The following is a 23,376-nucleotide window of genomic DNA, read 5'->3' on the forward strand; positions in this document are numbered from 1 at the left end:
TCATGGTGGAGGGAGCCTCTAACCAGCCCAGTTTGGACCAATTAATGGTGGAGGGAGCCTCTAACCAGCCCAGTTTGGACCAATTAATGGTGGAGGGAGCCTCTAACCAGCCCAGTTTGGACCAATTCATGGTGGAGGGAGCCTCTAAACAGCCCAGTTTGGGCAAATTCATGGTGGAGGGAGCCTCTAAAAAACCCAGTTTGGACCAATTCATGGTGGAGGGAGCCTCTAACCAGCCCAGTTTGGACCAATTAATGGTGGAGGGAGCCTCTAACCAGCCCAGTTTGGACCAATTCATGGTGGAGGGAGCCTCTAACCAGCCCAGTTTGGACCAATTCATGGTGGAGGGAGCCTCTAAACAGCCCAGTTTGGGCAAATTCATGGTGGAGGGAGCCTCTAAAAAACCCAGTTTGGACCAATTCATGGTGGAGGGAGCCTCTAACCAGCCCAGTTTGGGCAAATTCATGGTGGAGGGAGCCTCTAACCAGCCCAGTTTGGACCAATTAATGGTGGAAGGAGCCTCTAACCAGCCCAGTTTGGACCAATTAATGGTGGAGGGAGCCTCTAACCAGCCCAGTTTGGACCAATTCATGGTGGAGGGAGCCTCTAACCAGCCCAGTTTGGGCAAATTCATGGTGGAGGGAGCCTCTAAAAAACCCAGTTTGGACCAATTCATGGTGGAGGGAGCCTCTAACCAGCCCAGTTTGGACCAATTCATGGTGGAGGGAGCCTCTAAAAAACCCAGTTTGGACCAATTCATGGTGGAGGGAGCCTCTAAACAGCCCAGTTTGGGCAAATTCATGGTGGAGGAAGCCTCTAACCAGCCCAGTTTGGACCAATTAATGGTGGAGGGAGCCTCTAAACAGCCCAGTTTGGGCAAATTCATGGTGGAGGGAGCCTCTAACCAGCCCAGTTTGGACCAATTCATGGTGGAGGGAGCCTCTAACCAGCCCAGTTTGGGCAAATTCATGGTGGAGGGAGCCTCTAAAAAACCCAGCTTGGACCAATTCATGGTGGAGGGAGCCTCTAACCAGCCCAGTTTGGGCAAATTCATGGTGGAGGGAGCCTCTAAAAAACCCAGTTTGGACCAATTCATGGTGGAGGGAGCCTCTAAACAGCCCAGTTTGGGCAAATTCATGGTGGAGGGAGCCTCTAACCAGCCCAGTTTGACCAATTAATGGTGGAGGGAGCCTCTAAACAGCCCAGTTTGGACCAATTAATGGTGGAGGGAGCCTCTAACCAGCCCAGTTTGGACCAATTAATGGTGGAGGGAGCCTCTAACCAGCCCAGTTTGGACCAATTAATGGTGGAGGGAGCCTCTAACCACCCCAGTTTGGACCAATTAATGGTGGAGGGAGCCTCTAACCAGCCCAGTTTGGACCAATTCATGGTGGAGGGAGCCTCTAAAAAACCCAGTTTGGACCAATTCATGGTGGAGGGAGCCTCTAAACAGCCCAGTTTGGGCAAATTCATGGTGGAGGGAGCCTCTAAACAGCCCAGTTTGGGCAAATTCATGGTGGAGGGAGCCTCTAACCAGCCCAGTTTGGACCAATTAATGGTGGAGGGAGCCTCTAACCAGCCCAGTTTGGACCAATTCATGGTGGAGGGAGCCTCTAAACAGCCAAGTTTGGACCAATTCATGGTGGAGGGAGCCTCTAAAAAACCCAGTTTGGACCAATTCATGGTGGAGGGAGCCTCTAACCAGCCCAGTTTGGACCAATTAATGGTGGAGGGAGCCTCTAACCAGCCCAGTTTGGACCAATTAATGGTGGAGGGAGCCTCTAACCAGCCCAGTTTGGACCAATTCATGGTGGAGGGAGCCTCTAAACAGCCCAGTTTGGGCAAATTCATGGTGGAGGGAGCCTCTAACCAGCCCAGTTTGGACCAATTCATGGTGGAGGGAGCCTCTAAAAAACCCAGTTTGGACCAATTCATGGTGGAGGGAGCCTCTAAACAGCCCAGTTTGGGCAAATTCATGGTGGAGGGAGCCTCTAAACAGCCCAGTTTGGGCAAATTCATGGTGGAGGGAGCCTCTAACCAGCAGAGTTGGTGGAAATCAGGGTGGAGGGAGCCTCTAACCAGCAGAGTTGGGGGAAATCAGGGTGGAGGGAGCCTAGTATTAGCAGAATTGTGCAACGCTTATGGTGGATGAGTATGAGGATGCGGAGGAATTGGAGAGGTTGAGTACAGACATGGAGTTTCATGTTGGGGTGCTTTACACAGGTGGGCACAAAAATGACGGCTCTACCCAGTGGTGGTTCATTTTTATCAAAGTGAGCCGGTCGGCACTCTCAGCTGACAGACGGGTGCGCTTGTCAGTGATGATGCCACCGGCTGCACTGAACACCCTCTCAGATAGGACGCTGGCGGCAGGACAGGACAGCACCTCCAAGGCATATAGGGCAAGTTCAAGCCACAGGTCCAACTTCGACACCCAATACGTGTAGGGCGCAGAGGGGTCGGAGAGGACAGGGCTGTGGTCGGAAAGGTATTCCCGCAACATGCGCCTATACTTCTCACGCCTGGTGACACTAGGACCCTCCGTGGCGGCACTTTGGCGAGGGGGTGCCATCAAGGTGTCCCAGACCTTAGACAGTGTGCCCCTCGTTTGTGTGGACCGGTGAGAACTTGGTTGCCTACTGGAGGAACTGCCCTCCCTGCCGCCAACGTCACATGCTGGAAACATCTCCATCATATTCTGCACCAATTGCCTGTGGCAAGCATTGATGCGATTGGCCCTCCCCTCTACCGGAATAAAAGACGAGATGTTGTTTTTATACCGGGGGTCAAGGATAGCAAAGATCCAGTACTGGTTGTCCTCCATGATTTTGACAATACGCTTGTCGGTTGTAAAGCACCCCAACATGAACTCAGCCATGTCTGCCACAGTGTTAGTTGGCATGACTCCTCTGGCCCCACCGGAAAGTTCAATCTCCATTTCCTCCTCATCCTCCATGTCTACCCATCCGCGCTGCAACAATGGGACGATTCGAAGTTGCCCGGAAGCCTCCTGTATCACCATCACATCATCGGACAACTCTTCTTCCTCCTCCTCCTCCTCCTCCTCCTCCATTAAACGCAGTGAAGCGGACAGATGTGTGGACCTACTCTCCAGCTGTGACGGATCGGATGCTATCCCTAACTCCTCTGTGTGATCTGAGTTATCCCTGATGTCAATCAGGGATTCTCTCAGAACACACAAGAGCGGGATTGTAAGGCTCACCATCGCATCCTCAGAGCTCACCCTCCTTGTGGACTCCTCAAAGACCCGTAGGATGTCACAAAGGTCTCTCATCCATGGCCACTCATGGATGTGAAACTGAGGCAGCTGACTTTGTGGCACCCTAGGGTTTTGTAGCTGGTATTCCATCAAAGGTCTCTGCTGCTCAACCACTCTATTCAACATCTGAAACGTTGAGTTCCAGCGTGTGGGGACGTCGCACAAAAGCCGGTGTTGTGGCACATGCAGGCGTTGCTGGAGAGATTTTAAGCTAGCAGCGGCTACTGTCGACTTGCGAAAGTGGGCGCACATGCGCCGCACTTTCACCAGTAGCTCTGGAACATTGGGGTAGCTCTTTAGGAAACGTTGCACCACTAGGTTGAAGACGTGGGCCAGGCATGGAACATGTTGGAGTCCGGCAAGCTCCAGAGCTGCTACCAGGTTCCGGCCGTTATCACAAACGACCATGCCTGGGCCCAGGTGCAGCGGCTCAAACCATATTGCCGTCTCATCGAGGAGGGCATCCCTCACCTCGGAGGCAGTGTGCTGTCTGTCCCCCAAGCTGATCAGCTTCAGCACAGCCTGCTGACGTCTACCAACACCAGTGCTGCAACGTTTCCAACTCGTAGCTGGGGTCAATCTAACAGCGGAGGAGGAGGCGGTGGCGGAGGAGGAGGCGGTGGCGGAGGAGGAGGCGGTAGAGGAGGAGGAGGAGGGGGGTGTTCTTCTCGTGTCCCTGCCAGGAATGTTAGGCGGGGAGACGAGGTACACCGGGCCAGTTTGGGAAGCAGTCCCAGCCTCAACTACATTCACCCAGTGTGCCGTCAGTGAAATGTAGCGTCCCTGTCCGCATGCACTTGTCCACGCGTCGGTGGTCAAGTGGACCTTTGTGCAAAGCGCGGAACTAAGGGCCCGCCTGATGTTGAGTGACACGTGCTGGTGCAAGGCGGGGACGGCACACCGGGAGAAGTAGTGACGGCTAGGGACGGCATAGCGAGGTGCCGCAGTTGCCATCAGGTCCAGGAAGGCGGGAGTTTCAACAAGCCGGAACGCCAACATCTCCTGGGCCAGCAGTTTAGCGATGTTGGCGTTCAAGGCTTGCGCGTGTGGGTGGTTAGCAGTGTATTTCTGCCGCCGCTCCAATGTCTGAGAGATGGTGGGTTGTTGTAAAGAAACGCCTGATGGTGCCTTTGATGGTGCAGGAGAAGGAGATAAGACAGGACCAGGGGAGGATGAGGTAGAAGTCAACAAAGTGGCGGAGGCAGATGAAGTGGTGTCCTGGCTCGTCCTCTGGAGTGCATCGCCAGCACAGTCAGCAGTGGCAGTGGCAGAGGCAGTGGCAGAGGCAGTGGCAGTGGCGTGAACGGCAGGCGGCCTTTGTCCTGCCGTTGCTGCCTGCCACTGATTCCAGTGCTTGGATTCCAAATGACGGCGCATTGAAGTGGTGGACAGGTTGCTCTTCTCAGAGCCCCTAATCAATTTCGAGAGGCAAATTGTGCAGACAACACTATATCTGTCCTCGGCGCATTCCTTGAAAAAACTCCACACCTTCGAGAAACGTGCCCTCGAGGTGGGAGTTTTTCGGGGCTGGGTACGAACTGGAACATCTTGGGAGATTCCGGGTGTGGCCTGGCTTCGCCTAAGCTGCTGACCTCTGCCTCTGCCTCTAGCTACCCTTTTTGGTGCTGCACCTGCCTCAACATCCACACTACTTTCCCCGCTTGACATCCCCCCTGTCCAGGTCGGGTCAGTGTCCTCATCATCCACCACTTCCTCTTCCAACTCCTGTCTCATCTCCTCCTCCCGCACAATGCGCCGGTCAACTGGATGCCCTGACGGCAACTGCGTCACATCATCGTCGATGAGGGTGGGTTGCTGGTCATCCACCACCAAATCGAACGGAGATGGAGGAGACTCTAGTGTTTGAGCATCTGGACACAGATGCTCCTCTGTTAGGTTCGTGGAATCGTGACGTGGAGAGGCAGGTTGAGGGACAATGAAAGGAGCGGAGAACAGCTCTGGGGAGCAGGGACAGTTTGGGTTATTGTTCTGTAAAGCTTCGGAATTTTGGGAGGAAGGAAGACAAGACTGTTGGGTAATAGGAGGAGAGGAGGCAGAGTCTGACTGGCTGCTGGACAATGTGCTGTAAGCGTTCTCTGACAGCCATTGCAAGACCTGTTCCTGGTTCTCGGGCCTACTAAGGTTTGTACCCTGCAGTTTAGTTAATGTGGCAAGCAACCCTGGCACTGTGGAGTGGCGCAATGCTTGCTGCCCCACAGGAGTAGGCACGGGACGCCCTGTGGCTTCACTGCTACCTTGCTCCCCAGAACCATTCCCCCGACCTCGCCCACGGCCTCGTCCACGTCCCTTTCCGGGAGCCTTGCGCATTTTGAATTCCTAGTTAGAAATTGGCACTGTATACCAGTAGTAAAAATTGTGGGTGCACGTAACCCCAATATATTCTTTGAATTCCCAGTCAGAAACTGGCACTATATGGCAGTAGCAAGAAATGAGGGTATTTGTATTCCCAATATACTCTTTGAATTCCCAGTCAGACAATGGCACTGTATACCAGTAGTAAAAATTGTGGGTGCACGTAACCCCAATATATTCTTTGAATTCCCAGTCAGACACTGGCACGATATGGCAGTAGCAAGAAATGAGGGTATTTGTATTCCCAATATATTCTTTGAATTCCCAGTCAGACAATGGCACTGTATACCAGTAGTAAAAATTGTGGGTGCACGTAACCCCAATATATTCTTTGAATTCCCAGTCAGACACTGGCACTATATGGCAGTAGCAAGAAATGAGGGTATTTGTATTCCCAATATATTCTTTGAATTCCCAGTCAGACAATGGCACTGTATACCAGTAGTAAAAATTGTGGGTGTATATAGCCCCAATTCTATTGCTAGGGGACTTGCAGGGTATTTCTGGGGTGAAGGTGGGGGGGCACACCGTTGGAACGGGTATCGGGGTATATATCGGGTATACGGGAATACACTGACAGTGTATTCCATTCAGGATCCTGGGAAAGCTGGGTTGCAGCGATTGAGCCCGTCAGTGCCACGTTACACTGACAAGCTTCTCCCTGGAATTTAGCTCTTATAAGAGCTGTTGGTTGTCTTCTCCTTCCTATCCTAGCCTGTCCCTGCCTACCCAGAATCTAAGCCCTAGCTAGCTGGACGGAAACCTCCGTCCTCGGTGAATTGCAAGCTCAGAATGACGCGAAGCTGGGCGTCGCTGTTCTTTTAAATTAGAGGTCACATGTTTTCGGCAGCCAATGGGTTTTGCCTACTTTTTTCAACGTCACCGGTGTCGTAGTTCCTGTCCCACCTACCTTGCGCTGTTATTGGAGCAAAAAAGGCGCCAGGGAAGGTGGGAGGGGAATCGAGTAATGGCGCACTTTACCACGCGGTGTTCGATTCGATTCGAACATGCCGAACAGCCTAATATCCGATCGAACATGAGTTCGATAGAACACTGTTCGCTCATCTCTATTATTTACGTCTGTTGCGCTCATCCTATGACAGAAGAGGTAAACTGACTAAGGATAGTAACCTGTCTTCCATGATGTAATTAGGAAGTCAGCCTCTCACTTCTACCAGGTTAGTCTTCTCTACACCGGGCTGACGAGATGCAATAACATTGAAACGGCCATCATCGGTTGAGAGACTATACCTGGTAATAATCCCAGCATCATTGCAAAACAAAGGCCTCTTGGAAGGTCGAGCAAGGGAGCAGCCTTTATTGGGCTATATCACTGAGATTCTGTCTTCCTAACTACATCAGAGAAGACAGGCTTGCACATTCCAGTGAGTGCCCTCTATTGGTTTGCAACACTGAGGCACCTGACTTCCTAATTACATCATGGAAGACAGATTTGCATATTCTTCCCATGGTCCCTTGCAAAGTAGAGTGCTAAAGGCTTAATGAGTCTCCACACACCTATATGGTGGTCTCTCCCCAAGGAGTGACGATATCTCCCTAAGGATAGTAACGTGAACCCACCCCAACAAATTAAGCAATAGAAATTAGGGTACTGCAAGTAACAAATTATAGTCTATAAGGGAATAGGGGTAATACAAAAGGAAAATTGTGTGCTGTAAGTGAGTCACCCAGGTCATGTCTGTGTATGTCAGGGGAGAAGCTGAGGGGCATGTACCCTCGGTGCTCAATGCCAGAGGAAACAACAAAATGCAACTTTGCCTTGGTGCTTAAATTAAATGTGATATAAGGGATCAGGTTCTGAGAAGGGTCTAAAAGTGTTTTTAGATGTTGGAAATTGTGAATATTGGGAATTGACCTGGTTGTCAAAGGTACCACATTCCACGGAACTTGCGTAGTTGAAGGAAAGTTTTGGAGGGTAAAAGGTTAACATTATGAAGCTTGTTAGTCTTAACTTACTGAAAGAATAGAGAGCCCTGGAATCATAGAAACAGATTGTTGGATATAAGAAGGGCAGCAATTAGGGTTGAGCCGATCCTGACTTTTCAGGATCGATTTTAAAATCCGATTTCCGATCATTTTTCATTCAAACCCGATCTCGATCCCAATTCCGATCCCAATGCAAGTCAATGGGATTTTTTTATAGTGAGATCGGATTTTGAAAGCAATCCTACTCACTATACAGCATGGAATCTAACAATTGTTAGAATCCACGCTGTGTAGTGAATCACTAAGTAGACAGAGGATTTTTTTTTAATCCTCTGGCTACTTAGTCCCCCCTGGTGTCCACTTACCTCCAGAGATGGCTGCTTCGCTGTTCTTCGCCTCGCTGCCGATCCAGCTGCAGTCTTCTTCTCCATTCGCTGCCCCCTCCCCGCCAGGTTAGGAGAGTGTGGGCGGGTTAGGAGAGTGTGGGCGGGTACTGGAAGGGGAGACGTCACGTCTCCCTGCCCTGTACCCACCCACACTCTCCTAACCCACCCACACTCTCCTAACCTGGCAGGGAGGGGGCAGCGAAGGGAGAAGAAGACTGCAGCTGGACCGGCAGCGAAGCAAAGAGCAGCGGAGCTGCCATCTCTGGAGGTAAGTAGCTACTAGAGATGCTAATTTAGTCTCCCATTAGAATGAATGGAGGCAGCCGGCGCGCAGGGGGTTAAGGCTGCCTCCTACTTCCTACATTCTTATGGAACCGCAGTGGAGCCTTCACACTGAGTATACGCTATATACTCAGTGTGAAGGCATTGTGGGAAATACTACCGATCTTGATCCCACCTAAAAAGATCGTGTTCGGAATTCCGATCGCGATCGTGAAATTTTCTCGATCACCGATCGGAATCCGATTTTTTTGCTGAACACGATCGCTCAACCCTAGCAGCAATATGAATAAGAGTGATACGCTGAAACTGTTTTCTGAACTGAATGGGCAGGCAGTGCAGGCAACATTGGATGGACAGTAGTTGCATTTAGGATGGATTGATTAAGGACAGAGATAAGGAGGCGAAGACTAATGAGATTTACACTTTTAACAGTAATTTAAAGAAGTTATCTGGTTTCTAATATGGATTTCTCAATATACTTTTATGTAGGAGCTGCATATAGTTCCCATATCCCAAATGCATTTTCAGCTGGTGATATCTCTGGAGGTAATAAGGTAGAACTGGATTGTTTAATATGACCCCTCTCCTAGAGAAACAATGGGCAAAATGTAGATTTCAGCAAATAATTTGATAGAAAGAAGCCAAATTCCATGAATAAAGTATATTACAATATTTATTAATGTCACAAATGATTGCAGAAAAGTTGTTCAAAAGTTTAGGTACACTTTAGGTGAGATTTTATAATGTAATATTTTTATGAAATGAAAATAATGAATTAAATTATCAGTAGTACTGATCTACATGTGAATATATCAACTTAATGCTTCTCTTACAGTGCCATGTAGTGGAAATTTTACAGAGAGAAGAGGAACAATATTATCTCCTGGTTTTCCAGAACCCTATGGCAATAGCTTGAATTGTATATGGCGGATTATAGTGACAGAAGGATCAGGAATTCAGGTAAGCCTGTTTTATAAAGAAGATAGTCATCAAGACCATTCAACGTGAATTTACTAAGAATTGCCATGATGGTTGTAATATTATTGCTCATAGGGTAAAGGGGCAAAGCATCAGCCTTGATTTTAAGAGGTGAATGAGAAGTGTAATGGAATTAAACTCAATAGTCATAAGTGTTTTAAAACCTTCATTGTGTACAATGGTCACCCACTTGAAGGTCTTTATCAGCGACATCAAGGACATGTTATGTAACATATTATGTTATGTCTACTTTGTTTGACAGATACAAGTTTTGAGTTTCGCAACAGAACATAACTGGGATTCCCTTGAGATTTATGATGGCTCAGATATGAATTCTCCACGACTTGGTAGTTTTTCTGGTAAATATCTTTAGAAATTATCATGTTTATACTGTATTATTATGTAGATCTTACAATTTTAACATGTGACAACAGATGTGTCCATTCAATATAATATTACAACATGATGATCAAAAGCTTGAAAAACCGCATATCAATTCTCAACTATTGGAGAACTGCATAAAGATACGTATCACAAAACAATATTGTCTTGCAAAGTTAATCCCCTTGTGACACATGTATCTGGATATGTCCACCTGAGATAAAAGATAAGGGACAGCATATCTACTGTACATGCCAATCTGCTTGTTATGTTGATTAAAACCAATTAAGTATACCTTTTTATGCTTCATCTTCTTATATAAGTAGGAATTTACCTTTGCTGTGTGCAACATACATACTGTAAATGTAATTTATGTGTGTATTTGAGAAATTCTCATTATAATATAGATTATGCTGCTAGGAAATCAATATATACTTGACTAAAGGGTCATACTCTTTGTGGAGCCATGTGTACATAACCATGTGAATCTATGCTGGGACCCTATAGATGTGTACTTTGGGGCAATAAACATCCTTTGTATGACAGTATGGTCTATCTGCTCAGCACTGTACTGCTTCGCTGTACTGGGGCAATCTCTATCTCCATGATACAGCATCTGATAGGATACAGCATATAAGGCTACATACATATAACCATAGTGGTTTTTATAGTCTGTAAATACTGATCCGCAATCCACAATGTATTAGTACTTGTATGTCACACAATCGCGGATCTGTAAAAAGACGGATCCCCCACTTTTGTCAGTATGATCCTCTGCACTTGTCTGTGCTGCAAATGCAGCCAAGAATAAGACATGCGTCATCATTTTTGGTCCTTTTCTATGGTCCGTAAAACTGCGGACATGTGTATAGAAATAAATCGGTTCACAGTTTTATCTGCAATTGCCGATAAAACCTGAGCTTGTGTGTATGGAGCCTGTCTGAGAAAAAAGTAAAAATGTAGATGGTAAAATATAAATAGTACAGTAAAACACAATAGATTTCTATAAGTGCTGTATCATGAATCCACACATTAATTTTAATTTCCTTTGTTCTTCCAATGTTCTGTAGTTCTAGGACTTTCTAATTAAGTTATTTTCTTTTGACAATATCAAAATCTATACTGAAAAAGAAAAACTACTAACTTTTTTCTAATATCCTGTTTGTCTGTTGTTTGATTGATATCTCATCAAATTATTATCACACATCTGCCTGTTTCCAGCTTATTAAATGCACCCATGCGTGAATGTATATTGCTCTGTATTGTCTTGTAAAATAAGATTTACCATCCAGTCTCTCACTGCTCAGCTGCAGATGCCATGTGTGCTGTAGATTAATTTTCTTACACCAGTAACAGCCCACCATGCCGTTTTCTGAGCCCTTGTTCTTTGAAATCTCCTATAATTTTTTTGTTTTTTTCCTATGCCTGGGTGGACTTCTCTATTCTTCTTTAACCCTTTAAGTTTCCTGCAGAACTCTAGTAGTTTATTCTAAGTATAGGTGAGCTATGGTGTATATCACAAAATATTGGAAGATGTATTCTATTTACTTGGAGATCTGATTCTCAGAAATCTGCAGGTAAATTTGATTTAGCATATTCTTGTAATGTGAATGCACTCTTGATGTACTATATATTAAATGACTGCTAGGTGGAATTTGCTTTGGCTTTGAAAGGATTTTTTTCCCCTGGAATGGGGAAATTGGCGTGAGCCTCATGGGATATTTTTTTACTTCCCCTTGAGCAACACTGTAGGGGATTGAAGGGTTATAGGTTGGACTTGATAGAATGATGTCTTCATCCAACCTCATCTACTATGTAACTATGTAGTCTTCATCAATGTTGACCCCCCCTTTTCCAAATGCCATTTGATGCCAATGTTATAAAAATGGGTGGCTTAATATTGTGGTTGGTATAGGGATAATTGTAACTATATAAATGTATATAAATGTGCCCATATAAGCCTAATTTCAAAGGTACTTAAAATAATATTAATATATATTACTGTATATACTCGAGTATAAGCCAACCCGAATATAAGCCGAGACCCCTAATTTTACCACAAAAACTGGGAAAACTTATTTACTCGAGTATAAGCTGAGGGGAGGAAATCCACCATTGCAGATAAGTCTGGTCATGTGCATTGCAGCTTAGTAACTCCATGGGGATCATAGTAATAGCAGTTAACCCCATCATGTCCCTCACATTAACCCCCTGTGTGCCTCACATAAGAGTTACTGATATGTGGGACATATGGAGGTAATAATTAGGTATCTTCATAATTAAGGTCCTTCGTTAGTACCCTCATGTGTCTCACATATCAGTAACCCTTATATGGGACACACAGGGGATAATATGAGGGACATGATGGGGTTAACTGTTATTAATGTCAGGCACATGGAGTTACTGAAACTAAATTAATAACCCCAAATGCCCGACATTAAAAAGAATAGTAACTAAAGGAAGGTACCTGTGTGTCACTTTACTGTAGCTTCCTCTCCTCCATACAACAGACATCTTCCATAAGACACAATGAATCCTGGCCACTCATCTGCAGGGTAGATGCTAAATCCTAGTGTGCTAAAGGACCTCTGATGACATCATGACCATGTGATCGGACTTGGTGTGGGCGAAGCTACTAGGATTTAGACTCAACCTTATCTGCAGATATTACATACCAGTAGTTACAGGGCCTTTGATGACATCACAGTCACGTGACCTCATGACAAGCCAATAACAGAGCAGTAGCACTAAAGGACCTCCCCCTTCCAGGTCCTTACTGTTATGTCAGTCCAGGTAGCTGCATCGGGGCTAAGAAATAGCAGTAGGGAATCTCCCACTACTCCCACTAGCTATCCTGGTCCCTGCCTCACGGGTGTGGGTCGGCTGTACTCAGGCTAAGCCTGACCCCGACAGCTCCTCTCTCACTGATACCGTAGGCCTAGAGGGAAGTGGGAGAAGGAATGCCCTATAAGATCTCTAGGGACTGGAGACTAAAGGGGTCACCCCTAACGAACAAGTGAAGCTGCTACTGACAGGGACTGACAAGGGTGTGCGCTGACTAACAACACAAGCAGCACACAGGAAAAGTGTGGGAAAGGACTCCCCCAAACAAATATGGGAAGGAACCTTACACTAGGAAACAAACACAGGGAAACTGAGTAGAAATCAAAGGATAAGGCAATTCACTCACACAGTCAATTATACACAGAGGTAGGATTGGTGAACACAGAAGGGAAAACACACAAACCAACTCATTCACCCAAACCTCCCAAAAACCAACCACGGAACTTCCTCTATCCAAGATAACCACCTACTCCTCCTGCTAAGGCCTAGCTCTGTAAAAGCGACACTCAGCACAGAACCATGGGAGGCATGGGTTTAAATACAGAGTAGAGACCACTCCTCCCAGGTGCAAATGGGAGGACAGACTAATCCACCAGGAAATAAAGCTGCCTACCAGCAGTGCGCGCATGCAAGTCAGAAGGTGTGCACCAATACCCACGACAGGACAACCCCGCAGCGCCAGGATGCCACCCCAGACACTGCGCAGCCAAAAACTCCCCAGGTAAGAAAAATAGAAAGTAATGAACCTAAATACTCCTAACACTTACAGTTTTCTGTGCTCCGTGGACCCTGACTCGTGTATAAGGCAAGGAGAGCTTTTTCAGCATGAAAAATGTGCTGAAAAAGTCGGCTTATAATCGAGTATATACAGTATTTATATGTATTAATATCCTATTAATATTATAAATGTGAAAGTTTGTGAGTTTGGATGTTTGTGGGTTTGTGTGTTTGGATGTTTGTTAGTCAATCACGCAAAACTCGCTCGACCGATTTGGCTGAAAGTTTCCACAAACATAGTTAATACACCTGATTGGGCAATAGGCTACTTTTCGTCACAATAGCGCACATACGTTTGTGCCAGGACCCCCACAAAACCCAAACTCACACCACCATCTCTGCAATCTCACACACTTTGGACCATAACAAGCCACAAAATTCATATTGCCCTCTGCAGCCTAGCCCCTAACCCCACACAATCTCATATACATATACTTTTCCACTTTGCCCCTCACCTTAACGATACTCCAGGAGGCTCTCTTTAACGCTCCGGAGCAGCCATGTTTGCCGACCCCCACCGCTCTGACAATCCGCGACACCGCCCACCCATGTCAATACCCCTAGGAGGTCTAATAAATGCAAAAAAAAAAGTTTAAAAAAAAAGTTTAAAAAAAATATAAAAACAAATAAAAAGGATTAAAAATTCAAATCACCCCCCTTTCCCTAGAACACATATAAAAGTAGTTAAAAACTGTGAAACACATACATGTTAGGTATCCCCGCGTCTGAAATCGCCCGCTCTACAAAGCTATACAAATATTTGTCCTGTTCGGTAAACGCCGTAGCGGGAAAAATAGTCAAAAGTGCCAAACCGCTGTTTTTTCACTGTTTTGATTCTGATAAAAATTTGAATAAAAAGTGATCAAAGCAATAACATTTCCTGAAAATGGTAGAACTAAAAAGTACACCCGACCCCGCAAAAAAAGACGCCCTATACATCCCTGTACACGGACGTATAAAAAAGTTACGGCTGTCGGAATATGACGACTTTTCAAAAAAAAAATTTTTAACTCAATTTTGGATTTTTTTAAGGGGTCAAAATGTAAATAAAACCATATAAATTTGGTATCCCCAGCATCGTAACGAAACACAGAATACAGGGGACATGTCATTTTGGTTGCACAGTGAACGCTGTAAAACCAAAGCCCGTAAGAAAGTCGCAGAAATGCATTTTTTCGTCAAAACCACCCCATTCAGAATTTTTTCCCTGCTTCCCAGTACATTATATAGAATAAATAATGGTGGCATCATGAAGAAAAATTTGTCCCAGGAAAAATTAAGACCTCATATGACTCTGGGAGCGGAGAAATAAAAAAGTTATGGGGTTTAGAAGGAGGGGAGTCAAAAACAAAAAACTAATATAAAAAAATGCCATCGACGGGAAAGGGTTAACTTCAAATACTTCTGTCCCAAAGTCACTATGTAAAGTTTCTCACAACACCGTATAGCAGCTCAAATACAAATTAACTTCAACACAAAAGTCTCACGTATTCTCTGAATCACAGCAAAAACAAGATACAAACTTACATTTCATATCACATACCTTATACACAGTACGAAAACCTTACCCACGCCTGTATATACCCACTTCTACATTCACCGCAGACGAAGTCGCGGGTACCAGCTAGTAAATATATAATATTTAATTCTCATCAGAATAAGCCAGTTAGGTGGATTATATAGTACTAGCTTTTACCCACGACTTCGTCTGCGGTGATTTGAGAATTGGGCGGACACAGACGTGTGAAACTGTAAAAGTGCTTTAAAAAGTTTGGTGGGCTAGCAAATGTGATGTGATGTGTTATATTGTGTATCTAGTGATACAGACAATGTGATGTGTTGTATTGTGTATGTCGTGATACAGACAATGTGATGTGTTGTATTGTGTATGTCGTGATACAGACAATGTGATGTGTTGTATTGTGTATGTCGTGATACAGACAAAGTGATGTGTTGCATTGTGTATGTCGTGATACAGACAATGTGATGCGTTGTATTGTGTATGTCGTGATACAGACAATGTGATGCGTTGTATTGTGCATGTCATGATACAGACAATGTGATGTGTTGTATTGTGTATGTCGTGATACAGACAATGTGATGTGTTGTATTGTGTCAGACAATGTGATGTGTTGTATTGTGTCAGACAATGTGATGTGTTGTATTGTGTATGTCGTGATACAATGTGATGTGTTGTATTGTGTCAGACAATGTGATGTGTTGTATTGTGTCAGACAATGTGATGTGTTGTATTGTGTATGTCGTGATACAGACAATGTGATGTGTTATATAGTGGAAAACTATATGTAAAATGTGAGTGAGTAGAGTGAGGGCTACTCCTGAGGTGACAGTAAGAAGTGTGCAGACAGGTTGAGGCAGGAAATGCCAGGCAGTGTGTGTGAGTGTGTATGTAGTGATACAGACAATGTAATGTGTTGTGTATGTAGTGATACAGACAATGTGATGTGTTATGTGAGTGAGTAGAGTGAGGGCTACTCCTGAGGTGACAGTAAGGAGTGTGCAGGAAGGTTGAGGCAGGAAATGCCAGGCAGTGTGTGTGAGTCTATAGCTGGGGCTTAGAGTCCTGCTTTTGTGAGTCTCCTGCTAGGAAGCCATGTTGTTTAGTGGCACCAAAAGTAGCCTGTGACTCAATCCTAAGGGAAAACTATGTTTGTGGAAAATTGCACGCAAATCCGTCCAGGCGTTTTAGCGTGATTGAGGAACAAACATCCAAACTCACAAACATCCAAACACACAAACTTTCACTTATAATATTAGTAGGATATGCTATTCTCTACATACTACTAATTCTATGTAAGACGGAGAGCTATCTCTGGTGCTGAAAATAATTTGGAACTATGTAAAATATTTTCTACATTGAATAAAGCCTCCACATTTTTTGCAACCTTTATGCTATTGATATAATTGATTTCTGCATAGGTACAATATACCACATAGCATAAACATCTGTTATACTGTAGACTCTATTTCCCCAATGGACTTCTGAGATTACATCTATTTTAAAAGAAACCCACAAAGAATACATGTTCTTTTACTGCAAAGTAATGACATTAAAATGTCAGAAAGTTACAGTAGTTCTAAGATTGCTTGGAAAATGGAAGTATACTCAAGTGCAAGGTCTTATTGGGAAATCTTGTAACTATTGAGTAACTGCAATATAACAAATGACCTAATAGACAACTGTTACCTTAATGGGTATATGCTCAATTGCACACATGTATCATATTGTTTTAATTAGAGATGAGCGAACACTAAAATGTTCGAGGTTCGAAATTCGATTCGAACAGCCGCTCACTGTTCGAGTGTTCGAATGGGTTTCGAACCCCATTATAGTCTATGGGGAACATATACTCGTTAAGGGGGAAACCCAAATTCGTGTCTGGAGGGTCACCAAGTCCACTATGACACCCCAGGAAATGATACCAACACCCTGGAATGACACTGGGACAGCAGGGGAAGCATGTCTGGGGGCATAAAAGTCACTTTATTTCATGGAAATCCCTGTCAGTTTGCGATTTTCGCAAGCTAACTTTTCCCCATAGAAATGCATTGGCCAGTGCTGATTGGCCAGAGTACGGAACTCGACCAATCAGCGCTGGCTCTGCTGGAGGAGGCGGAGTCTAAGATCGCTCCACACCAGTCTCCATTCAGGTCCGACCTTAGACTCCGCCTCCTCCGGCAGAGCCAGCGCTGATTGGCCGAAGGCTGGCCAATGCATTCCTATGCGAATGCAGAGACTTAGCAGTGCTGAGTCAGTTTTGCTCAACTACACATCTGATGCACACTCGGCACTGCTACATCAGATGTAGCAATCTGATGTAGCAGAGCCGAGGGTGCACTAGAACCCCTGTGCAAACTCAGTTCACGCTAATAGAATGCATTGGCCAGCGCTGAATGGCCAATGCATTCTATTAGCCCGATGAAGTAGAGCTGAATGTGTGTGCTAAGCACACACATTCAGCTCTACTTCATCGGGCTAATAGAATGCATTGGCCAGCGCTGATTGGCCAGAGTACGGAACTCGACCAATCAGCGCTGGCTCTGCTGGAGGAGGCGGAGTCTAAGATCGCTCCACACCAGTCTCCATTCAGGTCCGACCTTAGACTCCACCTCCTCCAGCAGAGCCAGCGCTGATTGGCCGAATTCCGTACTCTGGCCAATCAGCACTGGCTAATGCATTGTATTGGCGTGATGAAGCAGTGCTGAATGTGTGTGCTTAGCACACACATTCAGCTCTACTTCATCGGGCTAATAGAATGCATTGGCCAATCAGCGCTGGCCAATGCATTCTATTAGCTTGATGAAGCAGAGTGTGCACAAGGGTTCAAGCGCACCCTCGGCTCTGATGTAGCAGAGCCGAGGGTGCACAAGGGTTCAAGCGCACCCTCGGCTCTGATGTAGCAGAGCCGAGGCTGCACAAGGGTTCAAGCGCACCCTCGGCTCTGATGTAGCAGAGCCGAGGCTGCACAAGGGTTCAAGCGCACCCTCGGCTCTGATGTAGCAGAGCCAAGGGTGCGCAAGGGTTCAAGTGCACCCTCGGCTCTGCTACATCAGAGCTGAGGGTGCGCTTGAACCCTTGTGCAGCCTCGGCTCTGCTACATCAGAGCCGAGGGTGCGCTTGAACCCTTGTGCACACTCTGCTTCATCAAGCTAATAGAATGCATTGGCCAGCGCTGATTGGCCAATGCATTCTTTTAGCCCGATGAAGTAGAGCTGAATGTGTGTGCTAAGCACACACATTCAGCACTGCTTCATCACGCCAATACAATGCATTAGCCAGTGCTGATTGGCCAGAGTATGGAATTCGGCCAATCAGCGCTGGCTCTGCTGGAGGAGGCGGAGTCTAAGGTCGGACCTGAATGGAGACTGGTGTGGAGCGATCTTAGACTCCGCCTCCTCCAGCAGAGCCAGCGCTGATTGGTCGAGTTCCGTACTCTGGCCAATCAGCGCTGGCCAATGCATCCCTATGGGAAAAAGTTTATCTCACAAAAATCACAATTACACACCCGATAGAGCCCCAAAAAGTTATTTTTAATAACATTCCCCCCTAAATAAAGGTTATCCCTAGCTATCCCTGCCTGTACAGCTATCCCTGTCTCATAGTCACAAAGTTCACATTCTCATATGACCCGGATTTGAAATCCACTATTCGTCTAAAATGGAGGTCACCTGATTTCGGCAGCCAATGACTTTTTCCAATTTTTTTCAATGCCCCCGGTGTCGTAGTTCCTGTCCCACCTCCCCTGCACTGTTATTGGTGCAAAAAAGGCGCCAGGGAAGGTGGGAGGGGAATCGAATTTTGGCGCACTTTACCACGCGGTGTTCGATTCGATTCGAACATAGCGAACACCCTGATATCCGATCGAACATGTGTTCGATAGAACACTGTTCGCTCATCTCTAGTTTTAATGCATTTGACCTGAAAATAAAGGAACTTGGCAAAAGTTTTGATAAAAAAAAATCTCCTACCATTTTATGTACCAAACTTTTCATGGTTATAGCCTACAAATAAGCTTGTATATAGTCTGGTGCTGCAATCATGTTCCTTATATCTGCCTGCATATAAACTGTGAGCGTAAAGTGGCAGGATTCCTTTAATGGAGTATGAGCAGAAGAGGCAGAGAGACAAGAAACATCCCCCACCACCCCCACAGCTCTGTGAGAATATAAAACTTGGCATGATAGGGGAACAATGTGTAGTCTTTTCATATTGCACAGTGAGTATAATGCCCAACAATATTATTCTCCTATAGCTTGCATCAATTCCAATATAACGGTGCAAACACAGCATTATATGAAGCCCAGAGTTTATAGATACTATATATATATATATATATATATATATATATATATATATATATATATATATATTAGCTTTTTCCCGCGACTTCGTCTGCGGTGATTTGAGAATTGGGCGGACACAGACGTGTGAAACTGTAAAAGTGCTTGAAAAAGTTTGGTGGGCTAGCAAATGTGATGTGATGTGTTATATTGTGTATCTAGTGATACAGACAATGTGATGTGTTGTATTGTGTATACAGACAATGTGATGTGTTGTATTGTGTATGTAGTGATACAGACAATGTGATGTGTTGTATTGTGTATATAGTGATACAGACAATGTGATGTGTTGTATTGTGTATGTAGTGATACAGACAATGTGATGTGTTGTATTGTGTATGTAGTGATACAGACAATGTGATGTGTTGTATTGTGTATGTAGTGATACAGACAATGTGATGTGTTGTATTGTGTATGTAGTGAGTGTAGTGTATTTTGTATGTAGTGATACAGACAATGTGATCTGTTATATAGTGGAAAGCTATATGTAAATGTGAATGAGTAGAGTGAGGGCTACTCCTGAGGTGACAGTAAGGAGTGTGCAGGCAGGTTGAGGCAGGAAATGCCAGGCAGTGTGTGTGAGTCTATAGCTGGGGCTAGGAGTCCTGCTTTTGTGAGTCTCCTGCTAGGAAGCCATGTTGTTTAGTGGCACCAAAAGTAGCCTGTGACTCAATCCTAAGGGAAAACTATGTTTGTGGAAAATTGCATGCAAATCCGTCCAGGCGTTTTAGCGTGATTGAGGAACAAACATCCAAATTCACAAACATCCAAACATCCAAACACACAAACTTTCACACTTATAATATTAGTAGGATATGCTATTCTCTACATACTACTAATTCTATGTAAGACGGAGAGCTATCTCTGGTGCTGAAAATAATTTGGAACTATGTAAAATATTCTCTACATTGATTATATATATATATATATATATATATATATATATATATATATATATATATATATATATGGTATACAAGCCTGTTAATATATACTAACACCAGAATGGCTATTGGTTAAATTTGGTCATTTGCCCTGTTGGGATTTTTCCCTAACCTAGTCTGTTATTTGACAGCTTTTTCACTCTGGGCAAATTACATGGGGACGTATAGTTCCTCTTGTGGTTGACAACTGTGGAATTTTATACATGTCTTATTAGGCATTGGCTTTAAAGGGGCTCTATCAGCAAAATTATGCTGATAGAGCCCCACGTATGCGTGAATAGCCTTTAAAAAGGCCATTCAGGCATTGCTAATGTTATATTAAACTACCTCCCTCCCATTTTAAAATAATACCCTAAAAAAGAATATGATAATCATACCGTATCATGCACGCTGGGCAGGCATGCATGGTTCAACGTCATCTTTAGCCATGCCTACATCTTCTTTCTTCTTTCAGCGATGTCTTCGTGTCCCGTCTTCCTCGTCTTCTTCTTCCGGCATCATTGCTTGTAATCCCGCGCTGGTGCAGTAGCAGCACCTGCTACTGCGCCAGCGCGGGATTACAAGCAATGATGCCGGAAGAAGAAGACGAGGAAGATGGGACCCGAGGACATCGCTGCAAGAAGAAAGAAGATGTAGGCGTGGCTAAAGATGACATCGGACCATGCATGCCTGCCCAGCGTGCATGATACGGTATGATTATCATATTCTACCATCAGTTCAATATGCAGTTGATATGGCATGCTGGATTTTTATGCATAATTGTATTCTTTTGCCTATTTCATGTCTATATTATCTCTTTCTGATCTTACTTATATACCATGCTTTGAGTAAAAAAAACACACATTCTTGTTTTTTTGTTTTCTTTCTTCTATAAGGGACCACAGTGCCAGCTCTACTCAATAGCACATCCAACCAGCTCTACCTTCATTTCCACACTGATATCAGTGTATCAGCAGCTGGATTCCACCTGGAATATAAAAGTAAGTTCTCATTAAAATAAAACTACTAACATACCTACAATTTTTTTTAAATTACTTGAAAAAATATTCCCCATAAAAAAGACTATTTTTCAACTCTGTTTTGTATGGGATTGTAATATGGTCATACAGATTATTAAGGTGTCCATCCATATTATATAAATATTGGTAAAATCTGCCAATTTTGAGAAGAGACAACAATTTCATCAGACAACTGTTTATAATGTATTGGCAGCTTTACTCAGTGCAGTTTTAATAAAGCAAGCACCAAATCTTTATTGGAGCATGGATTAGAAACAGTAACACTCCATAGACCACACAATGTTACTACTTTCAGCCTGCAGGCACAGATATAGTAGAGTTATCTTACATTTCTGCAGCAGGATAAATTGCCACAGCATAATAAGTTATCATAAAAGACAACAAACACCATCAAAAGTCATCGAAAAGCATTTTTCAATGAATTTTCATTGTTGTCTTCTATGATCAGACATCATGCTGCAGCAATTTATCCTGTTACAGAAATGCACGTTTATTCTGCTACAATTGTATCATAACAGTATGTTTCCCTACAGAAGATAGGAGAAGTTAGAACCCACTCCTCATTCAAGTTTCTGTATATTTCCATTATCATACAGTGATCTATGGAAGCTTATATACAAAAGTATCCCCTTAGTTGTAATATGATGCAGAATGCAGAGTTATAATGTCAGCCACAAACTAACCCCTCATTCACATCTGTGTTGGTATTCTGTTCGCGGGAGTCTGCATGGGAACCACCCCAAATGGAATACAAAATGCACTAGTAAGCGGTGTGCAGTGAAAGCACACGGATCCCCGTAGACTATAATGGGGTCCGTGTGCTTTCCGCGAGATCTACATACGGAACATGCGGACAGGATAGTACTTCACAATCTACTTTTCTGTCCACATGATTCATGTGGAGATCTTGTGGCAAGCACACGGACCCCCTTATAGTCTCTGGGATCTGTGTACTTTCACTGCACACCGCTTGCAAATGCGTTCAATAGTCTATTTGGGGGGTCCCCATGCAGACTCCCTGAACAGATTACCAAATGCAGATGTGAATGAGGGGTTACATAGTAACTATATAGTATATGAACAACTGTATCATGGATCAAGGTTTCCCTGAGATGCTTTCAAAAAGGAGAACTTGGTTTGATATGGCATCCTATGATGCATGCTGCAATTGCTTTATGTGGACTAAGTATGGAGAGGTATACAACCCCATTGAAATACATTGCTTACATTACTTACTTATACGGGATCTATGATAAATAGAGATGAGCGAGTAGTATTCGATCGAGTGGGTATTCAAAAGAATACTATGGTATTCAAAATACTCGTACTCATTCCAATACTATCGCTATTCGCAGTAAAGATTTGATTCAGAACCAGTGTTGATTTACTGAATGCTTTACAGTGTATAGCATTCGGCAAATCAACGCTGGTTCTGCAGCAGGCTCGTCCTTGCTAGTCAGGAGAGCTGGCAGCTTGCGTTTATGTGGGAGCTGACTTTTTCATAGGAATGCATTGACCAGCATTGATTGGCCAGTGTACAGCATTTGGCCGATCAACGCTGGTTCTGCTGGAGGATCGTCTGTGAGGAGGCGGAGTCTAAGATCGGACCACAGCAGTCTCCATTGTGGTCCGATCTTAGACTCCGCCTCCTCACAGACGAGCCTCCGGCAGAACCAGCGTTGATTGGCCGAATTCTGTACACTGTATAGCATTCATCCAATCAACGCTGGTCAATGCATTCCTATGAGAAAAGTCAGCTCCCGCGTAACCGCAAGCTGCCAACTCTCCCGACTAGCAAAGACGAGCTTGCTGCAGAACCAGAGTTGATTTGCTGCACAGCAGTCTCCATTGTGGTCTGATCTTAGACTCCGCCTCTTCACAGACAAGCCTCCGGCAGAACCAGCGTTAATTGGCCGATTGCTTTACACTGGCCAATCAACGCTGGTCAATGCATTCCTATGAGAAAAAGTCAGCTCCCACATAAACGCAAGCTGCCAGCTCTCCCGACTAGCAAGGATGAGCCTGCCGCAGATCCAGCATACAGTGTATAGCATTTGGCCAATCAATGCTGGTTCTGCAGGAAGGGCTGGTTCACATTAGCGCTTGCCTCCCGTCTGGAAGGAGTCCGCAGGAGGACCCCCCCGAATGGAATATCTGCGCAACTACAAGCCCTGTGTAGTTAATGCGCATGGACCCCATAGACTATAATGGGGTCCGTACGCTTTAACTGCACAGCGCTCCTCCTAAACACTCTCCTCCTGCTACTCGTGGACTTGGTGCCTCTGCTTTAGTGGAATAGTGGT

The 23,376-nt window shown here is 44.8% G+C and overlaps 1 protein-coding gene across 2 annotated transcripts in view; it reads left to right on the plus strand.

Annotated features, from left to right (window-relative positions):
• The window catches only part of CSMD1 (CUB and Sushi multiple domains 1), a 1,381,920-nt gene that overhangs the window by 1,163,003 nt on the left and 195,541 nt on the right, over window positions 1-23,376 (plus strand). For both annotated transcript variants that reach the window (XM_075268411.1, XM_075268410.1), the window contains 3 exons: window positions 9,104-9,228; window positions 9,509-9,605; window positions 20,930-21,034. In XM_075268411.1, the coding sequence (XP_075124512.1) occupies window positions 9,104-9,228; window positions 9,509-9,605; window positions 20,930-21,034 (327 nt within the window). The remainder of the gene's footprint in view (window positions 1-9,103; window positions 9,229-9,508; window positions 9,606-20,929; window positions 21,035-23,376) is intronic.

The sequence above is a fragment of the Leptodactylus fuscus genome, chromosome 3 (assembly GCF_031893055.1).
Source record: "Leptodactylus fuscus isolate aLepFus1 chromosome 3, aLepFus1.hap2, whole genome shotgun sequence".
Classification (NCBI taxonomy): Eukaryota; Metazoa; Chordata; class Amphibia; order Anura; family Leptodactylidae; genus Leptodactylus; species Leptodactylus fuscus.